Source organism: Chlamydotis macqueenii, chromosome 4 (genome assembly GCF_036417535.1).
Source record: "Chlamydotis macqueenii isolate bChlMac1 chromosome 4, bChlMac1.mat, whole genome shotgun sequence".
NCBI classification, from domain to species: Eukaryota; Metazoa; Chordata; class Aves; order Otidiformes; family Otididae; genus Chlamydotis; species Chlamydotis macqueenii.
This window is the reverse complement of record NC_141559.1, coordinates 41,875,400-41,901,203: the sequence shown is the minus strand read 5'-3', so window position 1 is coordinate 41,901,203 and position 25,804 is coordinate 41,875,400. Positions and strand designations below refer to the sequence as shown.

The window sequence follows — 25,804 nt, the reverse complement described above, 5'->3', positions numbered from 1 at the left end:
ATTATTTTAAGAATTAAGGCAAGAGTGGTGAGTGCTATCTGGGTAAAATGTTTCCTCTGCTCTTTCTGAAGAGTTCTATGACATGAAGCTAGGTTTAGTGAGAATTGTTTCCTGCCTCTAAGCTTGTGAAGAATAGGACCTGAATGTAAGGATTAACAAAAATTTTCTGGTTTTTCTGCCTGTAGGTGAAATTTTCAAGTTACCATGATTTCAATATTAAAGAATGTTAAAAAAACATCACTTTATTATAGACTTACAGGAGCTGGTAGTGATAAAAATGTTATATCACTTAATCAATATAATTTACTAAAGTAGAGTAGTTGGATAGTTTGATAGATTTTGTGCTAGCACTTAATTTTATTACAACTTCCTTTTAGGCTTTTGAGTTAAATGACATTTCCAAATGGTGATGTGGTTCAAATCATTGGTCATCTAGTGCATTATCTTGCCTTGAACTCCTGCCTTCTTAAAGTGTTTTTGAAGAATGTGGAAAACCAGTATAAATACTTTCTAATATGAGCTGGATTATCAGAAGTTCCTCCCTAGGTGTATTCACCGTAGTATTATAACATGAGGAAAATGTTTCATCTCTGCTTTGAAGTGATCAGTGTTGGGCCCTGAAGCATAAGAAGGGCTAACCTTTTCCTGTTATGGATGATGTGACAGAAACCCAGAGTAAATTTCAAGTGCTGTGGAACTTTAACACTGGTTCTGCTGTGAAAGCAAACCAAAACCTCTTTTGTTTCCATGCTGTGGTACTGCATGGTTGAAATTATGTCCCCAGATATAAAAAGTGACCAAGTCCAAGTACAAGCCCATTCAATGAAAAAAAGCAAAAGTATACATACGTGCACGTATGTGCATACATGCCTGCATGTGCATAGATATAAATAAATATGAACACATGTGTATGTATTTTTTGTGTTCATATCGTATGAACACATGTATCTCAGCTTTCTAAAATACCATACTTTGGAATTTGAGGTATTTTACTATCCCTCTCATTTTACAATAAAAGAAAGAGAGTTTTCATTTTAGACTTGATTTAAAAAACAAACAAACAAACAAAAAAAACCCAAAAGCTATAATTGCAAATCTGTAGTTGTATTAAGTAGTAAGGGGCAGTTTTGAAAGAGCCTGTTAGAGCTCTCATTTGATTAAAAAAAAAAAAAAAGGAAAAGAAGTAGAGAAGAGGGAAGAGTATAGCTTTGTAGCTTTTCTATACCTTTAGGTGCTACAGCATTTTATTATCATTTAAAAAAAAAAACACTTCCAAAAAACCGAAGCAAAACAAAGGATTTGCATTGGGCAGATTGTGTGAAAGTTGCAAACACTACTATTTAGCATGTCATCATTTCACATTATAATGCTGCTGAAGAAGACCAGCTGGTGCAGTTAAGTCCCTTATTGGAAATTTTAGTCTGATTCATTACTGTGATTTGTAGTTATACACAGAAACACTTAATCATTCTTATGCTCCAAGCTCTATTGAATCCACTGAAGGCATTCTGGTTCTTTGCATAATTTGTGCTGCCAGTCTGCCAGCTTGGCAGTGTTTCAAGCTTGTTGCATTATCTATATTTGTTTGCACAGGAAGTGATGCTGCACGTAGGCTGAATTTACAGTAATTCTTTTGTAATAGGCTAATGAGCAACACTACTTCATTCACAATACTAACATTATATAGCTTTGATTAGTCCAATTATTGTGTAACTACGCCGTTGTGATCATACTTACACTCTACAAAGTACTGAAAAGGAAATATGCTTAGCCATAGCTTAATTGAGCTTGTTCAGAGAATAAATTGGACTTTCATGTGCTTAAGAGAGAGGTGAAAATGCGAATATTTTTAAGATTTTTATATGTAATGCAATTTAATTTATTAAGGGGAAAAAAGTGACACTTTACTAGCTCTTTCATTACATTGAGAAGGAAAAAGGGTGACTAACACTATGCATCATACACTTTCCATGTGTTGTCAGGGCCCATTCTTTTCTTGTTCAAGTGTTTCTTCCATTCATTTTAGTGGGAGTTATGGATACACAGCTAGAGGAAAACAGGATCTTCTCATGGAATGGATTCTCTCTCTCTCTAAGTAACTAAGTAAGAAAAAAAAAATCATCCTCCCCACCCCAACTTGTGTCTTTAGAAGTGTAAAATAGAAATTTTTTAGGCTTTAATGTATTTTTTTTTCCTTGGTATGTAATATATGTTTTCTAGGAGATAAAAGCAATCTTGAAATAAGAGACCTAAACAGAACTTCCCTGTTCTACTTATCAGAACAGGTATTTTTCACTGTACTTTGCTACAAGAGAACAGAAGTATTGTACTTACAGGTATGGCTTCTTCCACAGACTACTATATATATCAAATCTTCACTGCCTAAAAAGAAAATATATCTTTTTTTTTGTCATTTTATGGACATCGTATAACTGTTTACTTCAAAGTACAAATGCTGGTTTGTACTTTGAGGGTTTATTTGTCTACACTGCAAGACTTGTCATGGTCTAATTCACCTCTCCTATCTTCCAATTGTAAAACAAGGTAATTTATGTTAGAATGAATGTTGTCTATATGTTCTACAGAGGAACAAGCACAAAATCACCATTATGAAGAGATCAGAAAACGTACGCAGATACCATAGTTATAAAAGCTATTGAAATTTGTAAAGAATGACAAAGATAATAGTAGCAAAGATGAGGTAGCAGATTCAAAACAAATTTGAGGAAACTGTTTAATTTTGACATGACACTACTACCACAGAGCTCTTGGTCAGCACTGTGGTTACAAGGAAGGTTTAGAAATGTGTCTGGAAAGCTAGAAGAGTCCTCTAAGCTAGCATACATGTAAGCCAAGTAATTTTTCTGATATGTGGCTGTCGTGGTTTTGTTAGTGAGGGGGGGCCTAAGGTGGTAGCTTCTGTAGGAAACTGCTAGAAGTCGCTCCCCTTTCTTCAGTGGACTCGGCCGGGCCTAGGGCGGACCTGCTGCTGGCCAAGGCTGAGCCAATTGGTAGCAGAATGTCCCGTGATAATGCCTCTGCGATAACGTATTTAAGAATGGGAAAACAGAAAAAAAAAAAAGAGAGGAGAGAAAATGTGAAGGAGCTGAGCAGGGGCAGAGGAGCAGAGGGGGAGGCGCAGGCCTCATGGGCCTTGCAGGCCTCACCCTCTGGCCTCTCGCCAGGCAGCCGACTGGGCCCGACTCAGGCCAGCCCGGCTGCCAGAAGTGGAGAGGAGATGAGAAGTGAATAAGATGTAAAAAAGATCCTGAGAGACATCTACCAGCCTGTTGTGAGGAACGGCTGCAGACGCCAAGGTCAGTTCAGAAGGAGGGGGAGGAGTAATGCGGCTCCTGGCCAAGATTCCCCTGCAGCCTGTGGTGACGACCATGGTGGAGCAGGTTGTCCCCCTGCAGCCCATGGAGGTCCACGGAGGGGCAGAGATCCACTTGGAGCCCGTGAAGGACCCCATATCGGGGGAGGTGGATGCCTGAAGGCAGCTGTGGCCCGTGGAGGGCCCGCTGGGACAGCTGTTCTAGAGGGACTGCACCCGTGGAAGAGATGACCCACGCCGGAGCAGTTCCACGAAGGACTGTGGCCCGTGGGAGGGACCCCACGCTGGAGCAGGGGAGGAATGTGAGGAGTTCTTCCCCTGACCATGAAGCAGCGGCCTGAAACAACGTATGATGAACTGACTGCAACCCCCATTCCCTCTTCCCCCCCTGCGCCGCTCAGGGGGGGAAGGTAGTAGAGATAATGTTAAGCTTGGGAAGAGGGAGGGGTGGGGGGAGGTTATCTTGTTCTCTGTCTCATTATCCTGCTGTTTGTAGTAATAAATGAATAGTTTTCCCCAAGTTGAGTCTGTTTTGCCCGTGACGGTAACTTTAAGGATTTCTCCCTGTCCTTATCTCAAACCTTGAGCCGTTTTTCCTTATATTTTCTCTCCCTGTTCTCTCGGAGTGTGGGGGGAGTGAGAGAGAGACTGCGTAGTCTGGTCCGATCGGGGCTGAACTACGACAGTGGCAAAGCTGTTCTTGCCAACATAGGTGTAAGTTTTGCCTTTAGTCACTTTACTGTTAAATTTTTAGTATGGCTGCTGTCTAACAGGAGGTGCTATATTTGATCAGCAGACTGGACACTAGTACACTTAGATACCACAATTTACTTACTTACCAAAGCTATTAGGACACCAGAAGATACAGTCATCTGTATATGCTTGGACCTATAAAGACTGCAATAGTAATAGAAATTGAGCTAAACTATGACTTACAGAGAGAAAAATAATGCTGGAAAAAGCAGCACTGTCTGCTTTAAGGATTTTTAAAAGCAAAAAAGTCATGCTTTTGTGGAAACAGATGCTTTTCCAAGTAAATTAAGAAATGTTTTTGGTGCTGCACTGTGGGGGCAGAAAATATGTGATACCATTTATGTCATCTCTCAATAGATTACTTTTTTCCTTCCCTTGTGTAGCCACAGCCTTTTTATCACTCTGACAACATTGCAATTTTGGGACTTTAACGCCGGATTTGTGATTGGTCTTTTAAAATAAAGTGTTTGGAAACATGTTCAGCTCTGAAGCTGAGTGGTAAATTCATTCTTTTGCAGAATCATGACTTTGAAGATGAAATTAGGCAGCTAAACTAGGATAAATGTGTTTTCGTATGCAGAATACCAGGAGTGCCTAGCTGAGGCACCAGCAAGGGCCCTAGTTGTATGAAGATGGAGGCCCTCTAGGAGCAACTGAGCAAAGCAAAGGCTGGGGCCTGATGAAGTATCTTATTTTGCAGTTTTTCTGAACAGCTTGAAATATTTTTCAAAATATTTAGGAAATTTGCCAAGCTCCGCATGATGCAGAATGAAAAAGTCAAAGTTTAAACAAAACCCTGACAGTTGAACCACAATTTTGTTGGTGTTACCTTTGTATAAATATTTATTATTGCTATTTCACCTTTTATAGCATGTTTTTTTTTTCTTTAAGATTTGATCCTTTGACATTTTTCTTGTAGTTTTCTTTACTGTTCTTCTCTGTCTTCAAATAACTCTTCTCCATTTTTATGTACTACTTTGCTCTTTCACAGTACTTCATATTTTCTCTCAGCATGACTTGATGTTCATGCAGTCGTGCCTGCAAACCTGAAATAAGCCCTAGTAAGAGATGCTTTACAGGGGCTTGAATGGAAAAGGAATAGATTATGTGTTATCCTGTAGGTACCTGTAGAACCCACATGAGAGTAATTAAGGAAGGAAGGAAGAAAAAGGAAGAGGCCAGACTGAGGATGCTTATGTACATTAATAGAAAAAAAAAAAAAAGTAGGAAGCTTACCAACTTTCTTAATGACTGAAGAACAAGTTATATCTAGCTTTCTGGCTACCAAGTTATTCATGGAATCAAGTTGGGATTTTTTTTAAAAAACATAATGGGCAATATAATGCCGACACACATAAAAGAGAACTTCTGTTCTGCTAGACTAAATAACGTGAGACAACATTACAGTTAGTTAAACTTATTTTGATTGTCTAAGTGACAGTTTGTTTCTCTTTCATATCCTGGCACAGATCTTTCATCATGGATATCTCTTTAATATTAATTTTTCATCTTTAAAATGATCTATTTTATTTGTATGTATGAATCAGCAGCCAGGAAAACCTCACACTTTTAATGTATTTGATTTTCTTGCCTCAAGCAACAGCACAAATAATACTTTATGTTTTAAAAACAGCTTTATTTATAGATACCAATGTAAATAGCAAAGTTTTGGTTTAAATTGTTTGGTTTTTTTCCAATACAGCAATATCCCTGTCTATCTCTGTGGGTTTAATAAGTCTATGACAAAAGCAGGCTAATAAATAAAACCAACTATGAATTAATTTAAATTTGAACTTTTTCAAGCTGTAAAATTCCGCACTTACAGTATATAAAAAATGCTAAATTATTTCCTAACTATGAAGGGAACATTTTTTTCTCTTAGTATGAGCTTCACTGTTGTTTATCCTTGAATTTGATCAGAGAGCGAAAAGAGTATTATAAATTAAAGCTATCTTTTGAAGAGCATTAATATTGTTGCAAAATAGGGTTAAGTTTCAAAGAATAAGGACAAACACGAGCAATATGGGGCCAAAATGGATGCTGCACAAGTGTTACTGTTTCTTTTAGTAGTTTAGCTGGTGCAGTGCTGTGTTGAATTAGATTTTATATTTATCGTGTTGGTTTTTTTCTTTATCAGAGTTGGTTAACACAGATTTTGATATTCGTTGGGGAAATTTCTGCATATTTGGCAGTATGGTTGACTGCAGTGTACAGATGTGTTGCACAGTGAATGTGTAATAGAAATTGTACTCTTTTCTCCGGGCTTGCCATGTGTGTATATGAATTTCATTGTGTAGGCAGACTCTGAGATGAATTAGCTATCTGAGATTTAAGGAGAAACACTCGACCGATGAGAAACTTGGCCTGTCTTCAGTAGTAAGTAAAATTAAAAAGAAAAAAAAAGGAAAATATTGAGTTTTTTAATGTAAAAGAATATCAATAGAATAGTATAGTACAATTCAGCAGATGATCCACTCATTTTTGCTCAACTATCATCTTACTATACACTTGTTGCTGTATATTTTTTTCTGAGGAGACCTCTACATCAGATTGTCAGCTCTGTCTTCCCATTTTCTGATGTTATCAGACACCATTCATTAATTCAGAAGATACCGTGCTGACAGATAGAAAAGATAATACCAAATTGAAAGCTTTTCTGTCTCTTCTTTGTTTGGTCTTTCTCTTCTTCCCCTCCCTCTGGGGGTGCGAGAAAAGTGGTGCTGATCCGCGTACTTCCATATGTCTAAAGAGCACTTGGCAGATTACAATAAGTTGACAGTTGGTTAGATGATCTAAAGGAATTCTGTTTTTCATAAAAATGCTATAGCTGTTAACCAATTCCAGAATACAGACATTCAGTTTTGTGAAGCACTGATACACAGGCATACATCATTCTCTTAAAAACTGATGATATAAAGCAGTGTTGTTTGCAGCTTGCAAGTGCTCCTCTAACACCTGATTAACAACATCATCTAAAAAACATCACAGCCTTTGTCACAAGTGAGTTAACGTAATCACAACAGCCGAATCAGTTCAAGTTAATACTACTTCATTTTTAATGTAAATACCATATAGAGATTACTTGTAATCCTGAGCAGTGTTACATAAGACAATTTTCTGTCCAAGTGTGTGCATATACATATATGAACTATAACTACAGGCATGATATTGTGATGCTTTTGAAATAATTTTAGGATGATAATGATTTAGCACTTTGGCTGTAGAATAAAGGGCAAGTAATACTGGCACTGGAATTATCAAGACAGCTGGCCCATTTCAAGCCTTATTGCTTCTTAGCACCAGGCAGTAGATAGTATATAAAGAGGCTTAGTTCTGTTATGGGGTTTTCTTGTTTAGCAGAATTATTCTTGATTTAGATTAGTATGAGTCCAGTTCAAAGCTATTTAATTGAAAAAAAGTGTCCTGTGTAGGCAGAATTATATTACACAGTATCTGTAATAGCACAGATTAATGTAAAAAGAAAATAAATTTTTACTGTTTAAGCAAAACAGATGGGGTACTCCTGGAGATGGGGAGAACAATAAATTAAAACTGGTACGTTTAAGAAGTTGAGCAGCATCAGCCACTCAGAGGAACACACTGATGAATAGAGTTAAGGACTGTAGAGTGAAAGCCAAAGCAGGGGTGGGGTGGGGAACCAAAAAACAAATAATACTCACTGTAAAGCTGTGATACAGAGCAAAGAACATTTATTAAAATGGATGGCTGCAAGGTTGTGTGCCATAAAGAGACTCTGAAGGAACCTTGATTATGCAATTAAGGGATCCTCAGATCCCTGAAGAGGAATACTTTGGATGTATTCTTTGTAAAAGTGTCTTATTATTCCTCGCAGGTGTAATGAGGAGCTTGGAATTGCTAAATACAGTGTGAAGAGGCAGATACGTCCTTATACCTTTCCTTGAATTTTTCAATTTTGGCTCAAAATAGTTCTATGTTACATATACATCATAAGAAAATAAGCTGCTAAGCTTGAAATACGCTTCTGTGTGTGGTGTTAGAAGACAATTCCAGGTGAATTTTGTCCTCTGAAGAACAACTTACTCTCTTTTGTTCTCCCCATATCTCAGCTGATGTGAGAAAAGACATGGTGAGGGTGGAAATGTCATCAATATCAATAAGGTGGAAAAGGAGAGACAAACAGCAACTGTAGTGAATGCAATACAAATTTGTTTTAAATTCAGAGCTAAGAGTCTCAAGTGGAACATGCTGGTTTTAGAATACTCAGGAAGTTATATTGTGCCATACTCTTTTTGTAGGGAAGTGCTAAAACTAAAACTAATGTAGTTAAAAACAATAAAATATGAAAATGTATCAATAGAGTAAAACATTCAAAGATAAATAGTGCAGCAAATCAATTTGCCACTTGAACAGTTATTAAAATATATGCTTCATTTTCGCTTTATGGAGGAGGGGGAAAAAAGGCAACTGAGGAATTTTTATGGTAGCTTCTGGCAAGGGAACAGAAAGAGAAAGCTTGTACAAGTGCAAGCTGCATCCATTAATATATCCATACTGTATTAGTTTTCATTTGTTTTCCCCTGTAGTCTCACGATTTTGTCAGTTAAACCTGGTATGTGATGGAGAAGAGTCAACTTTTGCTTTGCTCATTATAAATCGGTGACTTGTTGTTTAAGCAAGATATATGAACAGAGATAGCATGTATTCTGCTGGTAACTGCAAAAAATTATCACAAGCTGTGCACTAAGGAATCAAGACCACAGAACTCAAGTGGATTTGCAATATAAATGCATCCATGTGTGTATATCTCAATACATATTAATATACATTTTAGTATTAATATATCAAATTGTAAACACAAGAAAGAAGCATGCTGTATGAAAAAACTTTAAAACTAATGTCTGTGACCATAATGAAGTTTTTCTGGAATGAACTCTGTAAAGTGGAAGTCAAGATGATAAGAATATATATAAGGGCCTCATTCTTTATCACCAGATGTTCTGATTTGTTTGTGTATTGTATTCAGCTGTTTATACCTGATTTACATTGATGATGGTGATATCTCAAATCCAAATATGTTTGAGAAGTGTCCAAGTGTGCTTTGAAGTTTACAATCAATTCATGACCGCAAAGTCTACCATACAGGAGGATGGTCAGCAAGCTCCTTGTGATGATACGCTGTGTTTAATTATAATTAACTGTAGCATTTTTTATTGAGAACTAGGCTTTTGCCCTTGATTGTGATGGTGATTCTTACATCTTTGATACTGTTGATGTTCTTTTCACAACAAAGTTGTCTACTAAAAATGAGTTCAATAAAATGCATATGAATTAGCAGCAATGCTGATTGGACCATAGGCCTCTGTTGTTGTTTTAAGTTGTCCTTAAGAAAGGGTAAAAAATTGAAGAAGAAAATTTAAATTCCATTAGCAAGTCCAGAAATAACCAAGTTCAAAAATAAGAATGGATTAGTAAATCTTGTTTGCAAAAAATGCATTTATCAATGTTGTATGAGTATGAAGATGGGATAAAGTGTTCTTTGTTTTGTAGCTATTGTAGGTCAGCTTTTGCAAAAGCTGTAGAGGCATTTTAAAATACACAGTTTGGAAATGAGTGAGGTGGTAAATTAGTTACTGAGAATAAATTATAAGATACGAAGACAGTGTCTTGTAAGTTCTGTGTAAATGGAAAATATATGCTCATATTCCCTGCCAGAAGCCTTATTCTTACAAGTGCTTCTGTGTGGGAAGAGGCATCGCAGGACTGAGACAATATTGGTACAAACATTTCACATTACTGACGAACAGTGAGGATACAGGGATTATCAATGTTATTCAAAATAGAAAAAGATGATCTTATTAAAGTTGATGACATTGCTGTCTCATTCATCTGCCTCAGTGTCACAACATTGTAGAAAGTATGAGTAACCATTCTGACACGTAATGGCACTATTGTTGAACTGTATTTGTTCATTTTAAGTAAAAAAAAAAAATATATATATATTATATATATATATTCCACTTCTCCCTACCCCAGTCTACTTTAGGCTGAAAAGCATCAGTTTGATTTTGTAGAAACTCGTACTTCTTTACATGTCTTCACTGATAAGTGTCCTGGGTCATATCAGGATGCATTTGATTTCTTCCTGTGCTGACAAGTAAAGCTGGTTTTAGTGAAATTGGTGTTTTTTAAACAGATTGGACTGACATTATAAAGCCAAGAATAACAAATACATTTGTCTGAGAGAATTAACAAATGTGAAACAGAAATTCTAAAAGAAGGCTAAAACCATTTCCTCAGGTGTTTACTGCTGTTTGGTGTTTACTGTTTTATTAGCTCACTGATTACTGTGTCCTTGGATTCTTTTTGTAAAAAGCTGAATTTTACCACAGTTTAAATAAGATGATCTTAGACTCTTCTTTATTCCATGATCTGAAAATAAAGCAGGTCTGAGATCATGCTGCTGTCAGTAGGCAGTCCCAAATATTACCTGCTCTGACTATACAATGTAATTTTTAATCTTAAAATAAAGATATTAGTGTTTTTATATGTAATATAAAAGCACATCAATATTCATAACAGCTTTAAAGTTAGCTGAGAGTTTTTCAGTCATTGGTGTATGTGTGAAAAAATCCACAAAAAGAATATATAGGAAAGTGTGAAAGGGTTTTGTTGGTTGCTGTGTTGTTTGTTTTGGTTTGGTTTTGTTATTTTTTTCTCCTGAGTGGAATTGCATCATCTCAGCATGAACTGAAAAATATATTGATATACTAGAGGTCAACCAATACATAGATAGTTTAATGCATACTCTTAGGTCTCATTTTTTTTTTTCTTCATTTAGGTAATTTGGATTTTCTTTATGACTTTCTGGTAGCTGTATGTCTTCTAAAGATGTGACTGACCATATAGCAGTTCTAATCAGAAAACTATGATAGCATGTAATGATTTTGACTTAAGCTTTGTTGACTTTGTTCCTTTTTTCTAAGTTATATTTTGAGCGTGTTAGAAAAGTATATGCAAATCAGTGCCTAACTATGAAAATTACATGGGAATTTGAGAGGTCCTAAGAAAAAACTTCAGTCTACTTTGTGCTGATACCCTTTTTTAAAAAAAAAAAAACACTATTGATATCTCCAATAGGCACTTTTTAGACTTAACATTTCAAATCTTCACCATCCTTATCCCCTGGTGATTTGCATAGTAATTTCTAACAAATTACTCCTTGAAATGCCTGTATCATTTGCCAGGCTAATGGAGAAGATGGTTGGCATGAACACTGCCTTCAGGTGTTCATGTATTAGGTCCCTAATAGCAACTCCAGGTAAGTGAAATAATGAGTCACTTCTGTGTTGCTGTGTGTTCTTCGCTTTTCTGTCTCATTAAAATACTATACTAGCTAACTTCACTCAATCAAAATGGAGCAAATACTATTCCAGGAAATTTCAGCAGCATTACTTAAAACTGTTTTTTTTTTAAATGCATAAGACTGCTTTGTTTACATTTTAGTTTATTATATAGACATTTGGAATAAAATTCTGGTTTCTTTGCTTGGCAAAAGTAGGCAGAACAGTACTGAAAATAATGGAGCTGTATGACAAAAGGCAAGAAACCACCTTTTATCTTTTTAATAATACATGTAGGTGGAAGGGGGTAGTAAGAATTTGTATCCTTAAGATATCTACTTGTTTTCCTTCTCTGTTGCAAATGAGTGAATAGCGCTTTCTTTTTACATGCACGGAAAGAAATATTCTTCTAGATTCTGAAATAATACTAAGTATGTAAGCTTAGTGATCCTGACAAAAATGGTAGCTCATACATGATTTTCTAATCTAATGTCCTGGGTGCAGATGCTAGGGAAAAATCATAGCTGAATTTATATAATCTCACATGAACCTGCTAAATATTATGATGGTCCGTCAACAAATACATACATCTTGCCAACACTGCTAATTTAGTTTTGCTAAAATATATTGTATTTTGATTCTCATATTAACTTTCTTAATGTTTGCTTTATTTCTCTCAGATTTATTCAATTATTATTAGTTTCTTGAGAGATTTGAATGGATTTGTTAGGACTAGCGCAAAATAATGAAAGAAATCAAAATAATATAGACATACATACAAAGAGACTGGCAGTAATGTCTTGTTTTCTTTTAATATTTAAAAGAATATTCTCAACAATATATTGACAGTTACAGTTTTCTTCCAGGATGCTTCCCCATGAAAAGGGAACTTTGAAGGAAATCCAGTCAATTCTAACAAAAGCAAATTAGATTTTGCAATACAAGTGGTTTTTTTCTGATTATGTTAATCTGATACAGCGTGATTGTGTCCCTCAAAGGCCATGGCAAAACATAATCAGGCAGTCTCTAAACTGGAATAATTCTAAAATCTCTAAAAAATGCAAATGTAGTTATCAGAGAGGAGTTACATGAATTCTTTGAAATATTAGGGATTTAGTAACTCAGATTTGGTTTTGACAGCCTGTATTTGAAGAACTGTGTTTGAAGAGTCTCAAATCTAGCTATAAAATATTTTTTTCAAGTGAATTGGACACTCATGCATTTTTTAGATATCATTAAATAAGTCATGTTGCCAAAGACTTGCTTGCAGGTAAATTTTCAATGGGTTTCATTAAGCAGTCTCAAAGTACTTGCAGGCACGATCACTGTGTATACAGGAAGGTAAGTTTATGTATGCAAACAGGTACATAGGCTAGAGTAATTGGGCAGATTGGCTAATTATGTTTCTAGACATGCAGTTGCATATGCAATCTAAAAGCATATGCACAATTTGGTGTATGCAAATTAGTGCAATCACAAGCATTGCTGGGAAATGAAACCTGTATATTTAAGTTTACCGTTTAGATGTCAACAGTGTCAGATAAGGTGGAGCTTGTGTATTCAGTAATAGTTATTTTATTACTAGACAGATCCCAAAGCCCTTTTCAGGAAATTTAGAAGTGTAAAACTTGTCAGTGGAAGAGGTTGACTTTTATGTGGCATCATCTATTTATTGTGGCATAATACTACCAAGTGCAAGAATGTTTATAGTGATTGCAGTAGAATCACAAAATTAAGTGGCAGAATTTTAGTAACTGCAAGTTACAGTGATCTTTGTTTTCTTCTTACATACTGAGTCGAAAAATAATAAATGTAAGGAAGAGAAAAATAAAAGCGGTTTCTTATAGTGAAGTAACTGATTTATGTGTTTACTATTTGTTTTCCTCTCTAACATTTTAAAATGTAAAAATATATTGCTTTATCTGCACGTTTCAAGTAAATGAATTAAGTGGTCTTTCTGTATCTTATTTCATAATGTTGTGGACATACAATAATGATCTTAATTCAAGATGATTTACATCATCACAGTAGTTTCTCAGTTATTTCCATATCAATAGTTTGTATGTACGCTCATTGCCTAGCTGTTAAAAAAAAATGCAATACCTGGTAAAAAAGAAGTAGTCGATGGGAACAAATCTGATGCCATTAAATAATGGTGAAAGGAAATGTTTGAATACATAAGTAAAAGGCATTATTGATATATTCTATGAAATGCACGTCTACCATAACTAATATTAAAAATATTTTAAATTGACTTTTCATATCTGCCTGCCATCTCAGTGACTGACAATCAAAAAATAGCTCTTTGGCAGCTCTGATAATACAGAATGTAGTTTGTATATCACTGTGCTACAGCTTCTGGACAGATGTCCATCCAAAGCATTTCCATGACCAGGTATCTCTGGACTGATACTTTCAAAGTATCATTATTTATAACTTATTATAAATATTTGTCTTTATATCTTCCATTCCAAGTTTGAAAAGATACAGATATTTCTGTTTTGTGGAAAATTATTATTAGTTATATAGAAACCAAGATTTTGAGTAGAGTGATCTGCTGAAGGTCTCGGGTGATTTCTGTGTGTAACAGGAAACTTGTCTCTCTTCACCGTAAATGAGTACCCTGGGACAGCCTGCATTTAAAAGCCTGACAAAATAAAGGTTAGTTGAGAGAAGATAATCTATCTGACTACATAAAATATTTCCCATTTTCTTCATACCTCTCCACTGATTGTCTCAGACCTGTGATTTCAGTGCCCTGAGCTTGTTTTAATGTCCACCTACCTTGACATCGTTCTCTTTTTCTTCCTTTAGGTGATTTTACTTAGCCATTTTCCTCCATCTAAAAGGGCTTTATTCTTCTTTTTTTTTTCCTTATTTCTTCCCCTCTGTCTTGTCTTTAAACTTCATTGAGGGTATGTACAAGGCTGCAGATATGCTAAACCCCTGTATTCACCACTACTCCTTTCTTTGATATGTTTTAAGCATCTACACTCAACAGCCTCTGTGTGTCTCACAAATCCTACTTCCAATTTTTGTTTTTTTGCCGGTATCAATGAAGTCCTCCCTGTTGAAGTCTGTAGCTTTTGCAATCAACTTATGCAGTGTTTCAAAGTTACTATAGCTGTGATAAACAGAAATTGCACCAGATTGATAGCTGGAATTCTGGTCCTGTCAGTAGCCTCAGGCTACTGGGGCACTTCTGGAAAATTGTGAGCTGTAATAGTAACAAGAAATAAGAGAAAGATGCAGCCATCTAAATAATCTAATTATGTTGGAGCTCATGTGGATGATTGAAAAGCTCTCAGTCAAGTGAGAGGAGCAGGAGTAGTCAGATTATTAGTATATGTTATACATAAGCAAAGATACAGTTCAACTTAGCTTTTCTTTACTGTAATAGAAATGAAATGGTCTGTGCTTAGTTTTCAAATGATGCAACTCAGCAGAAAGGATTGTTATTCATTGTTAATTAGTGGTATGTTTAAATTGTTTGCTTTTTTTTTTTATACTTCCTGATGGATGTAAAAACTTCCTGTATGGATATTTTACCACTCATTATGCTACATGTAATTGAAGCTATTACTGAATTTTTCAGCAGTAACTGATAACTTCTGTGTACAACATTTTAGATTCCTGTTTACACTTTAAAAAATCTGTGCATTTCAAAATTTAGCCACACAGTGTAATCCGAATGTAAACTTATATAACTTTTTTTTTTCTTAAAGAACACATTAACAGTTAAAATTATGAACAGCATGAAAATGTTAGCATAGCTGAGAAAACAGAGTTTTGGTTTTGATCAGCAATAGTTTACAGTTAGGTATGTAGTTTTAATCTTTTACTCTGCGCAACATAAAACCAGAGGATGAGAATTTTTTCTAATTTAATTTCTTTTTATTACTCTAGACATGTTCTTCTCAAACAGTGGTCCATGACTAATTAGCAAAATAGTTATTGACTATCTGTAGGTGAACCAAGCTGAAAGAGTTCTGCTGCATTAAAGATTTGATTTGAGTTTTATATAAGTCTGAGCATTTACTACTTGAGTGTCCTGATAAGTCATTCCTGTATTCTAAGCATAATCATTTTTAGATCCCTCATTAAGATTCCAAGCAGAAAGCACAATATAAAACTCATGCATTATTGTTCTATGTTCTTATTTATTTAGAAGCTGTTAATATATAAAGCATATTGTAGGTCAGTGTATGAATCAGTCAGCTCTCATAAAACAGCTGTTTCAGGATACAATGGCTGCTAAATGCTTTCATAGTTGCAAAAAGCAACTAGAAAAATTCACAAATAAAAATTAATTCAAAGCTACAGAGAGAAAATATGTTTGTCTGATGGTGGCCACATACCACAAATTACTGAAGGTTAGGAGAGTATTCTGAGGACGTGTCAGTAATTTATTTCAGGCTTTTAGTCTGATTCAGTGTAGGTTTTTTTCCTGGGTTAAATTGATCCCTCTTGCTATATCTATTTGTTTGTATAAGCATACACAGATATGCTTATGCAGATAAATTCCGTACTCCAGTGGATTACCCTTATTTTTTCCTTTGAACTTTGCATTGGGTGCTAGAGTTTGAATTTTATGAAAAGCAAGCTGTGAAAGGCAGTGGTCAAAGTGGGGCAAACAGTACTCAAAGACCACCTACCTGTTTCTATAGAAGTATTTCTGATATAATTTTCTAATAGTTAAATGTTACCTCCTCAAACACGAGTATTAATACAACTCCATTCATACAATTTAATAACAACAACAAAAAAAAAAAAGTCTTTCACTGATGAATAAGTGTAATAGTCACCAAAGCATCATTTTAATCATCTTTTTCTACTAAAATGTCTTAGAAAGTGTAATAATATGCAGGCATCAAGTATCACTACAGTGAGTAATGTACAAAGGTGAACGAGTGTGTACCAAGGATTGTGGCAGCTCTTTACTTGGAAGAAAACTTTATGACTGAAACTATGTATGGCTTACTGTTTGTAAAGGCTCATTAAAATACCCTGAATATGTTCTATTTTTACTACTGCTTATCAGAATTACATACTTTTTGTTTACTTACAGTATGAAAGAGGCTGGTTTAGGCCATAAACAGTGGAGGGGTGGTCCCATTTCATCAAACTGCAAGCAGTGTCCAGTAGTTTATACCAATCCTGTTTGTGGATCAGATGGTCACACATATTCTTCTCAGGTAAGAATCAAATAAAGAACTAAATTATTCTTTCTTTGTTCCAGTCAATTCCAGCTCTTGGAAAATAAAATACGGTATTGTAACACAAATCAACATTTATTTGTTTTGACCAAAATATATATTACAGACTGCAGCCTAAGCAATTCTAGTATATTGTAACACAAGAAAGCAAAATGCTAGCAAATCCTAAGCAGCATGAAACAGTAGTACCCAAAGCAGCACAGTGTAAGAGTGCTCTATAATATAATAGACAAACACCAAGGCAGGGTTTTGAATAAGGAAATAAATGTTGTGTATCCCCAATTTGGGGTCAGGTAAAGATGTTAAGTCAGATTTTCCGGTTAACAGTTGAGTGGATGCTTCACATTACAGGCACCAAACATAAATGTAATACATCCAGATAAAAAATGCAGTAATATAAGTAGTTGTTGCAATAGCATTTTATGTATTTTAAGACCATAATCAAATTTTCATTCTGTATTCCAGAACCCTCCTATCTTTTTTGTCATACTTATTTGGAGACAGAATAGTAATTAAGAAATGCTTCTCTCAGTTTACCCAGTCTTTTTTGGATAAAAGATTTTGTGCTGGTCATGCTTGACTCCAGAAACCATTGGACTGCATTATTACAGTGCTCAGGTGGAACTTGTGAGATACAGTGACTTCATAATACTGAAAACAAATCAATTTGTTTAGCATCCTCTCTTAAACATTCAGTAGAAGAGTGTTCAGCAGATGCTAACAACTGAATCCTCTCTAGGAGAAACAAATGTGTGCTCTTGATGAACCCATTTTTGTTAGAAACGGCATGCGGTTCAGTAGTGCAAGAGGAGCTACTGTATTCTGTCATTCTGGCATCATGTCCTTCAAAAAATCTTTCTAATATTAGATAATATCCAGTGCTTCAAGTGAAATATAGTAATAATGATAATGCTGATTGTAGTAGATTAAATTGACAGAGATGGAGAAGCTCTGTGTTCATTACTTATAAAGAAAAAAATCCATATAGCATTTGAAGCAAAATATTTTTAGGATATTTCCGAGTATTTAAAGATCTTAGAGTTAGTATTTGCTATATTGAATTTTCTTTTGTTTTTTACTGCAATCACAAACTACGTCTGAATTTTACAAAAAAAAAAAAGGATTGGAGTTTTCAGAAGTGGCTGTCTATTGGATTGAATACTAAGTATCCTCTCCAAGAGTATTCTCTTCTTCATAAAATAAAAACATCAGAAGTAGTGCTTCCTCAACCTTGATAATTGTTATGCTTTTATCCTAAATTTTACATTAGAAAAAGTTTTTCTTACAAACTGAATATTTAGTTATAGGGAACTTGTGAACAATCTTAATTTTCCTTTAAAAAAAGAAAAATTCTAACTCTCACACCAGGATATCTGAGGCCCTACGTGTGAATTTTGAACTCTTTGACTTAGCAGAAAAATAATTCCTTTCCAGTGATGATATGACTTAAAGTTTTAACTTAGGAATTTTAAAATATTCTTATTTTCATTCACAGTAATCTCCTGTCTATGTTTTATAAAGAGCTTGAAATGTGCTTGCATCTTACTAGGCATTAGATGATACTGTCATTTAGCTTTTTTTTGCTGTGCCATGTGAAGGTTCAATCAATCTTTAAGTGCCAACTCTAGCCTGCAGATAGATGTAAAAGATGTAGTCTCTATTATTTTGCAGTTTAAGTAGACAAGGTAGATAACTTGATGTAGGTAATACTGAATGAGCAACTGTTTGTGATTTTTAAAATACTGTATACTTTATCCATTGCAATCTTTCCCTATATTCTTTCTAATGTAATCGAAACATCAGAGCGAGCTTTAACCTCGTTGTTTATTTCCTATTTTGTCATATAGGAATGCTGTATTCTAAATAGTCCTATAGACAGAAGTGACCCTTAGGGCCTCTTGTCATCTAGTCTGAAGTAGATGTACAGAAGTTTATAACTAGTGATGAGATGCAGATATTTTTACACCAGTTCATGTGTTAAAGGTGAGGGTGCGCTTCTCAAACAGAATGACGAGAAATGAGTGGATTAAATAGATGCACTCTGCTTCCACTCCAGTGCATTATCAGAGCTGCAGTCAGTGCAATAGCACGTATTGTCCAACCTCTATGTCCCTTACATGCATGTAATGCAGAAGTGATGTAGTGTTAGAGAGCTTTTGCAGGGTTTTGCTTTTTTCTTCCACTACCTTGTAATGGTAGATTTCAAATCTAGTTTTATGGCAGCAAAATGCTAGAAAACAGTTAATGACCAGGGAAGATCTATGTTAGCCTATATTTATTTTTATTTCCTTTCCATGATGTTATGATTTCATATTCTATAGTGCAGTTGCATCAAAATAGAAGTCCTTGCAAGTTTATTTCAGGAGCAGTCATTTTAAAAATTGACATAAAGATGAATATTTGTGTTCCTTTACTCCAGGCAAAGTTTTGTTTCATTGCATCATCAAGCTCCCATAGGAGTTTATATAGCAATTTTCTTGTATTTAGAATGCATTTGTCAATGACTGTGGCAAATTGTAGAATACATTTGCTGAAAATAAGTCAGTAAATAGCAATAGTATTGCAGAACACAACCAGGCAGCTGACAGTTATCGGATGGACAGTACTTTGGGAATATGCCCTCCCTTTTCAGGCCAAGCCCATACAAATGTTTGTATTAAATTATATAACTATAGCTATTTCATACATGTTTTTTGCTGTGGGGTAGGGAGGGGAAAGATTACATAATGGGTAGACAATGTAGAAAGAAAGATTAACCTGTAAAATGAGCTTAGCCAGAGTCAGGTAAGGATGTTCTGTTTCCCATTCATTTTAACAGACCAGGTTAGGTTTACTATGCTCTCAGCCCAAAATTAATCTCATGCAGTCATTGTAAAGGAAAAATAACAGGTGTAAGACATTAATTATTTGAATTACAAGAATATTGAAAAAGAAATATTACATGCTGAAATATTGAGTAATCAAAGTGAACATTAATTATTATGTGAGAAGAAATTCAGTATAAAGACATCCTGCCATTTCCTTACCAGGGTGGTGTTACAATTTTCAGTCAATACCCTTTAAATAATACTGCATGTGTTTTACACTTCATTAGTCTAGTTTACCTTGTACATTTCTCTAAACTTTGGCACTTGTAAGTACATTGTTCATTAAACTCTAGGAATTCTCAAGCAGTGCTGTAGTGTAGCGCTTTGGTACCCCTATATTTGACGCCCCATCCATTCTCCAGGAAAAATACAGTCACTGCAGCCTATTTCTAGCATCATCTTTGCTGGGATTAATAAGGAAATAAAAAGTTCGTGGAGTGCAGCTCAGGTGGGATGTTTTGTGGCAGCAACCCATCTCCTGCCCTTATTTTACCTAGGGATGCAACTCGCTGCTGTCCAGCATGCATATGGTAAAACTGGTGTAACTGTGGATGAGATAATGATGCTCAGGCTTGGATACTTCTGTTGGAACAGTTCTCCCACATTGTGCTGTATTATAACTGAGCCTTCTGACACATGACCACAAGGAAAAAAATATGGTCACACATTAGATGAATTGTCTTCTGAGTGGTTTTTACATATTTTACGTTACAGCTGTGGTGTCTGATACAATAGGCAGAAGTTTTCTCTGTTAGGTTGAACATGGTTGGCAAGTAGTCCAACTTAAACAAAATCTAACCTTAAATAAGATCATTGAGCAACGCTTTGAGTATTTTGAAAGGAAAACACCATAGAAATAAATTAATCCTTAGAATATGCCCATTGCTCTGTGATTATATTCCAGAGTCGTCTTGGCAGGAAGTCCTAGATCAGTTTTATTGTTAGCAATAATTTACTCAAGTTTGTTTCGTATTGATGGTGAATTTTTATGAAATATTTTTTCTCCTGCCTGTAAAAACTTAATGTGATTGATGACATCCCTATAGATATAAATAACAATAAAACTCGTATTTTGCAAAAATAATGGGTCTAAACTAGCTTCTCAGACTAAGATGGAAAAGCTATAGAAAAGCAAAGAGTCAGAAAAAGGATATGAATTTTGATATACTTTACAGATAGGTAGGTGTTAGAATTTTGATTTTTTTTTTAATATTCAAATGCTTTCTTTAGTCTCCCAAATTATGATTCCATTGTCATTACAATAATGAAAGAGAGACAGTGGATAACATCACACTGTGTGGAGTGGGGAATTGGGTACTGGTTGCTTACTCTATCCAAATGTTGTTTATAATTTTACATGAGCCTAAATTCCTATATTTTTATTCTCAGAGTATCCCATATTTAACACTTTTATTTTAAAAATCATTGCTAGTTGTATTCATTTCAGATATTTTAAAGACTTTTACTTAATCTGTATCTCTTAGCACTGTGTTTACTGTAAGACAGATTGGAGGAAGCATAAAACATAAGTATTAACATTTTTAATTTTTGATGTTATGTTAAACATTGTCCTATTATAAAATTTTAATTAATTTAAATTTATTTATTAACTTATTGTGAGTTTTCAGGTCACATGCCTAAGCTGTTGACAGTTCCTTTCTACTTCAGAAAAGATTGCTAGAAATAGACTTACTATTACAAAATATATGTATATATGTATTTTGTAATAATAAATGGAAGTAATTTTCACAAACCTGATTCAATATCTGTCACTCTTACTTTTTAAATTGGGCGAATCCACTATGCCTTTCGTTTTTTGTCTGCATTGCTACTGAGTAATCTGTTGTAGACTTAACTGTCAGTTGAAACGTAGCCAGATATAATAATGTTAAATCACTGCCTGCCGTCTTTAATGATAAAATAGTGTAATCTCTCTGAAATAAATTATTTGACAACATGCTGGTCGGTATTTTTGCAGCTGGAAGAAGCAGCTTCTTCCAGGTGCTATGCCAGCAGCAATTTGGTTTTCTAATAAAAGTAGGTTTTGTCAAAAGAGGCCTCTCAAAACTATGTTTCATGTCTCTATCCAGTTCCCAAGCAAGACCCAGCCAAAATCACCCTGTTCAAGTGGACAACTTTAAAGTATTTTGCAAACCAAATATACATTGGACTGTTACAGTGAAGGGCTTGTGGCTGAGGTAAACTGGCAAATAAACTTTTTGGCAAATGGAAAAAAAAAACCAAAACCAGAACCAAACCATGATCAGCCTTCCTTCCATTCCACCCTCTCCCCCCACAAAACAAACAAACAAACAAACGAAAACAACCCAAAACCCCACCAAACAAACAAACAAAAACAAACAAAAAAAAGTCTGTAAGAAATCTTTCTTGAGACTGACCAGTAGTCAGTGAGATAAAATGTATCTTGCTTGGTTCGTCCATTGGATATACTTTTATCGGGATAAACTGATCTTTACAGAAATTCTGGAAACTCCTTGTTTGTTGTTTAAATACTTAAAAAAAGACAGCTAATAAAAAAAATCAGGGAATGAGGTTGGTTTTCTAGCTTCTGCCATCAACGAGTTTTGGCAGTAATGCCTGAAATTTCATCTGGAACTTTTAAATTGATAGAATGTGATATTCAAAAAAAGGCAGAGAAATGTCAGAAGAGTGACTCACTTTACTTAATCTGGTTTCCAAATAGACTGATTTACTAAAAATTCCAGATTATATATAACTGATCTCTTTTTATCAACTGCATTCAAAATAAATAGCTGCTAAAGCTGTAGAGAATGGAGATGGTAGCTTAGATGACAAATTACTTTCTTGAACCTTCAATATTTTGAAATTCTGAGCAGCTTAGTATTTCTTAGACAAGGTGATGTATTTATACTAGCACGAATTGAATTTGGTTCCCTTTTTCATTCTAGAATAGTGTGTTTAATATAATATCATATGTTGATTTACATTAAAATATACATAAACTTTAAATCTTCAGTAAAAGTTTAAAAAATGCTGCTAAATGGACTGGAAAAAATTCATAAGCCTTTATTTGTTTAATGCTTTTACACAGTATTTTAAAACAATATTACGTTTTTTCTGGAATATAAACAATATAGGGTGGAAGGACAAACCAATAAAAGAATAGGACAAACAGGGGAAAGTGAAACAATTGCTGGTGTTTATTAAGTAACTCGTATCACAGCAGCAATATATGGATACAAAATAACGAATGTAGAAAGAACTTAGAACCAGAACCTACTGATGAAAATCTAAATTTATATCTTAAGTGTCAAACAGGACAGACAGTAAAACAAGAAAAAAAATGAAAAAATTCTTAAAGAAAATTGCTTAAAGTGAAGTTAAGAAAGTAATTAAAGATTCAAATTTCTTAAACTGCTAGATTATGTTAGTCATCCGTACTTATCTGGACAACAATCCTCCTTCTGGATGGTAGCTTTAACCAGCAGAACTTAATCTTTTGAAAATAGTATTCAAAATGTTACAACTAGAATTACAGATAAAATAATCAGTCATTTTGGCATAATAATTATTTTCCATGAAACTGTGTCCACATCATATGCAGGCAGAAATGTATAGGAGCTGAACTGACTCACTTGTGAAGTGATGGTGGGGAGCAGAAAACAGTTCTGAGACCAATAGGAAGATGAGTCTGGAGCATTAAGAGACAATAAATAATGTTCTTAGGTTTGTGTAGCTGTTTGAAACATTAAGGCACCTGAGAAAACAGTGGAGAAAATAATGATGAGCTGTGTTGGTTGCAAGAAGGGGATCAAAAGAGAAGATTGTCTCAGATTTAAAAAGCGGAAGCTCGTTAGTGAGCGTCATTTCAGTGGAGTGGAGGATAAAGAAGGTTGTAATGGAAGAGGTAGGTAGATGGGATAAGAGGATTTTTATAATCTTGGGAGGATTTTGTTTGGGCATTTTTAAAAAAAATAAGTGGAAAATAACCTTTTTATAAAGGAAGAGAGAGAGCAGTTGAAGACAGTGGGCATGAAACAAGATGATGTTAACCTAGGGAACAAATTTTGAGAGTTAGTAGCAGACAATCTGTTATAAGAATGGGATTAAAGAAGATGAGATTGAAAGTGACAAGTGGCAAACAAGAAAACTGGCTCAGGTCTTGGTCCAGTGAAAACATTAAAATATTACATTAATAATTCTCTGAAGGAAGACCCCAAAGATTGTGCCAGTGTAGGAGATGGCATGGAAAATACATACAAGCACTTATGTCGTAGTTCAGCCCCGATCAGGACCAGATTACGCAGTCTCTCTCTCTCACTTTCCCCACCCTCCGAGAGAACAGGGGGAGACAATACAAGAAAAACAGCTCGAGGTCTGAGATAAGGACAGGGAGAAAAATCCTTAAAGTTACCTTTACGGGCAAAACAGACTCGACTTGGGGAAAACTATTCATTTATTTCTAAAACTAACAGGAGAATGAGACAGAGAACAAGATAAGTTCCCCTCACCCCTCCCTCTTCCCACGCTTAACATTATCTCTACTACCTTCTCCCCCACCCTCGAGTGGCACAGGGAGGAAGAGGGAATGGGGGTCATGGTCAGTTCATCACATGTTGTTTTACGCCGCTGCTGCGTTGTCAGGGGAAGAACTCCTCGCATTCCTCCCCTGCTCCATTGTGGGGTCCCTCCCATGGGCCACAGTCCTTCGTGAAATTGCTCCGGCGTGGGTCATCTCTTCCATGGGGTGCAGTCCCTTCAGAACAGCTGTCCCAGCGGGCCCTCCATGGGCCACAACCTCATTCAGGCATCTGCCTGCCCTGGCATGGGGTCTTCCACAGGCTGCAGATGGATCTCTGCTCCTCCATGGACCCCCATGGACTGCAGGGGGACAACCTGCTCCACCATGGTCACCACCACAGGCTGCAGGGGAATCTTGACCAGGAGCCACATTACTCCTCCCCCTCCTTCTTCACTGACCTTGGCGTCTGCAGCCGTTCCTCTCACAAGAAAAATTCTTCCCAATAGGCAGGCAGATGCCTCTCAGGATCCTTTTTGCATCTCATTCACATCTCATCTCCTCTCCACTTTCTTGCAGCCAGGCCAAGTCAAGTCGGGCCCAGTCGGCCGAACGGCTGGAGGCCAGAGGGTGAGGCCTGCATGGCCCACAAGGCTCGCGCCTCCCCATCTCTGCTCCCGCTCAGCTGCTTCACATCTTCTCTTTTTTTTTTTTTTTTCCTGTTTTCCCCTTCTTAAATGCGTTATAACCGAGGTGTTATCAGGGAACATTCTGCTACCAATCGGTTTGGCCTTGGCCAGCAGCGGGTCCGCCCTAGGCCCGGCCGAGTCGACTGAACAAACGGGAGCGACTTCTAGCAGTTTCCTACAGAAGCTACCACTTTAGGCCCCTTCTCACTAAACAAAACCAGAACAACTTACTAGAAAGGAAGACGTTTAGTGGGGTGTGGTGTATTTCAGTTCTCATGTCTCTGACATCCTTACATCCCAACCTGGGCATGTAATTCCCTTCTCCTTGGAACATTCCTTCCCATGTCCCAGGGGCAAGGGAGGCCCATGGCCACCTAAGTTGTCCTTGCACTCCAGATACATGATGAAATGGAAGAAAATGTAACAACAAAGACATTTCTGATTTTGCTATAGTTATTTGAATGGGATTATTATACTTTTTTGTTTGTTTGTTTGTTTCAGAAAGCAGGTTCTCTTTTTCTCCCTATCACCAGTGTGCCATGGAAGTTAGTAAGTTTAGGTGCTTAAAAGGGATTATTTACTTAAATTTATCCCATTGGATAAAATATGTAACTACATAATCATACCTTAAAATAAAAAGAAAAAAAACCCTCAAAACTCTAACATAAATACTTGCTATATTTTTTCCCCTCTGTTACTGTGTCTTAATTCCGATGCACCATTTGTTTTTTCATGTATATTTAAACCAGACATCATTTCCCCATGCACTGAACCGTGGGATTTTGTTGTTTTTTTGTTCTTTTTCTTAAATGTCTCTCCTTGTCTTTTGGTCACAATTGAATTTAACTATATGCTTATCAGGTAGCAGTGAACCCCTGGATCATTTTGTTGCTTTAAAATACAGCCTGTTCCATGTACTGTGTGTTAATGGAGAGTTATAATAAATGTAAATTGGTTCTAATTTATTTCCCTTTTTCTGTATCTTTAGTTTTCTTAAAATTAATTCTGTTTTTCTTTTATAGAAGAGTTTTGGAACAACATTACCAGGCACAAAAGAAGTACTTAACATTACTTACTGTTACAGGTTTCTTTAGCAATTAACAGAACAGTGAGTGTTTGAAA

General features: G+C 35.6%; 1 protein-coding gene across 1 annotated transcript in view; it reads left to right on the top strand.

Moving 5' to 3' along the window:
- Positions 1 to 25,804, top strand: part of SPOCK3 (SPARC (osteonectin), cwcv and kazal like domains proteoglycan 3) — a 198,968-nt gene that overhangs the window by 102,138 nt on the left and 71,026 nt on the right. Inside the window, exon 5 of the mRNA XM_086746456.1 lies at positions 16,478 to 16,604. Coding sequence (XP_086602582.1) covers positions 16,478 to 16,604 — 127 coding nt within the window. The remainder of the gene's footprint in view (positions 1 to 16,477; positions 16,605 to 25,804) is intronic.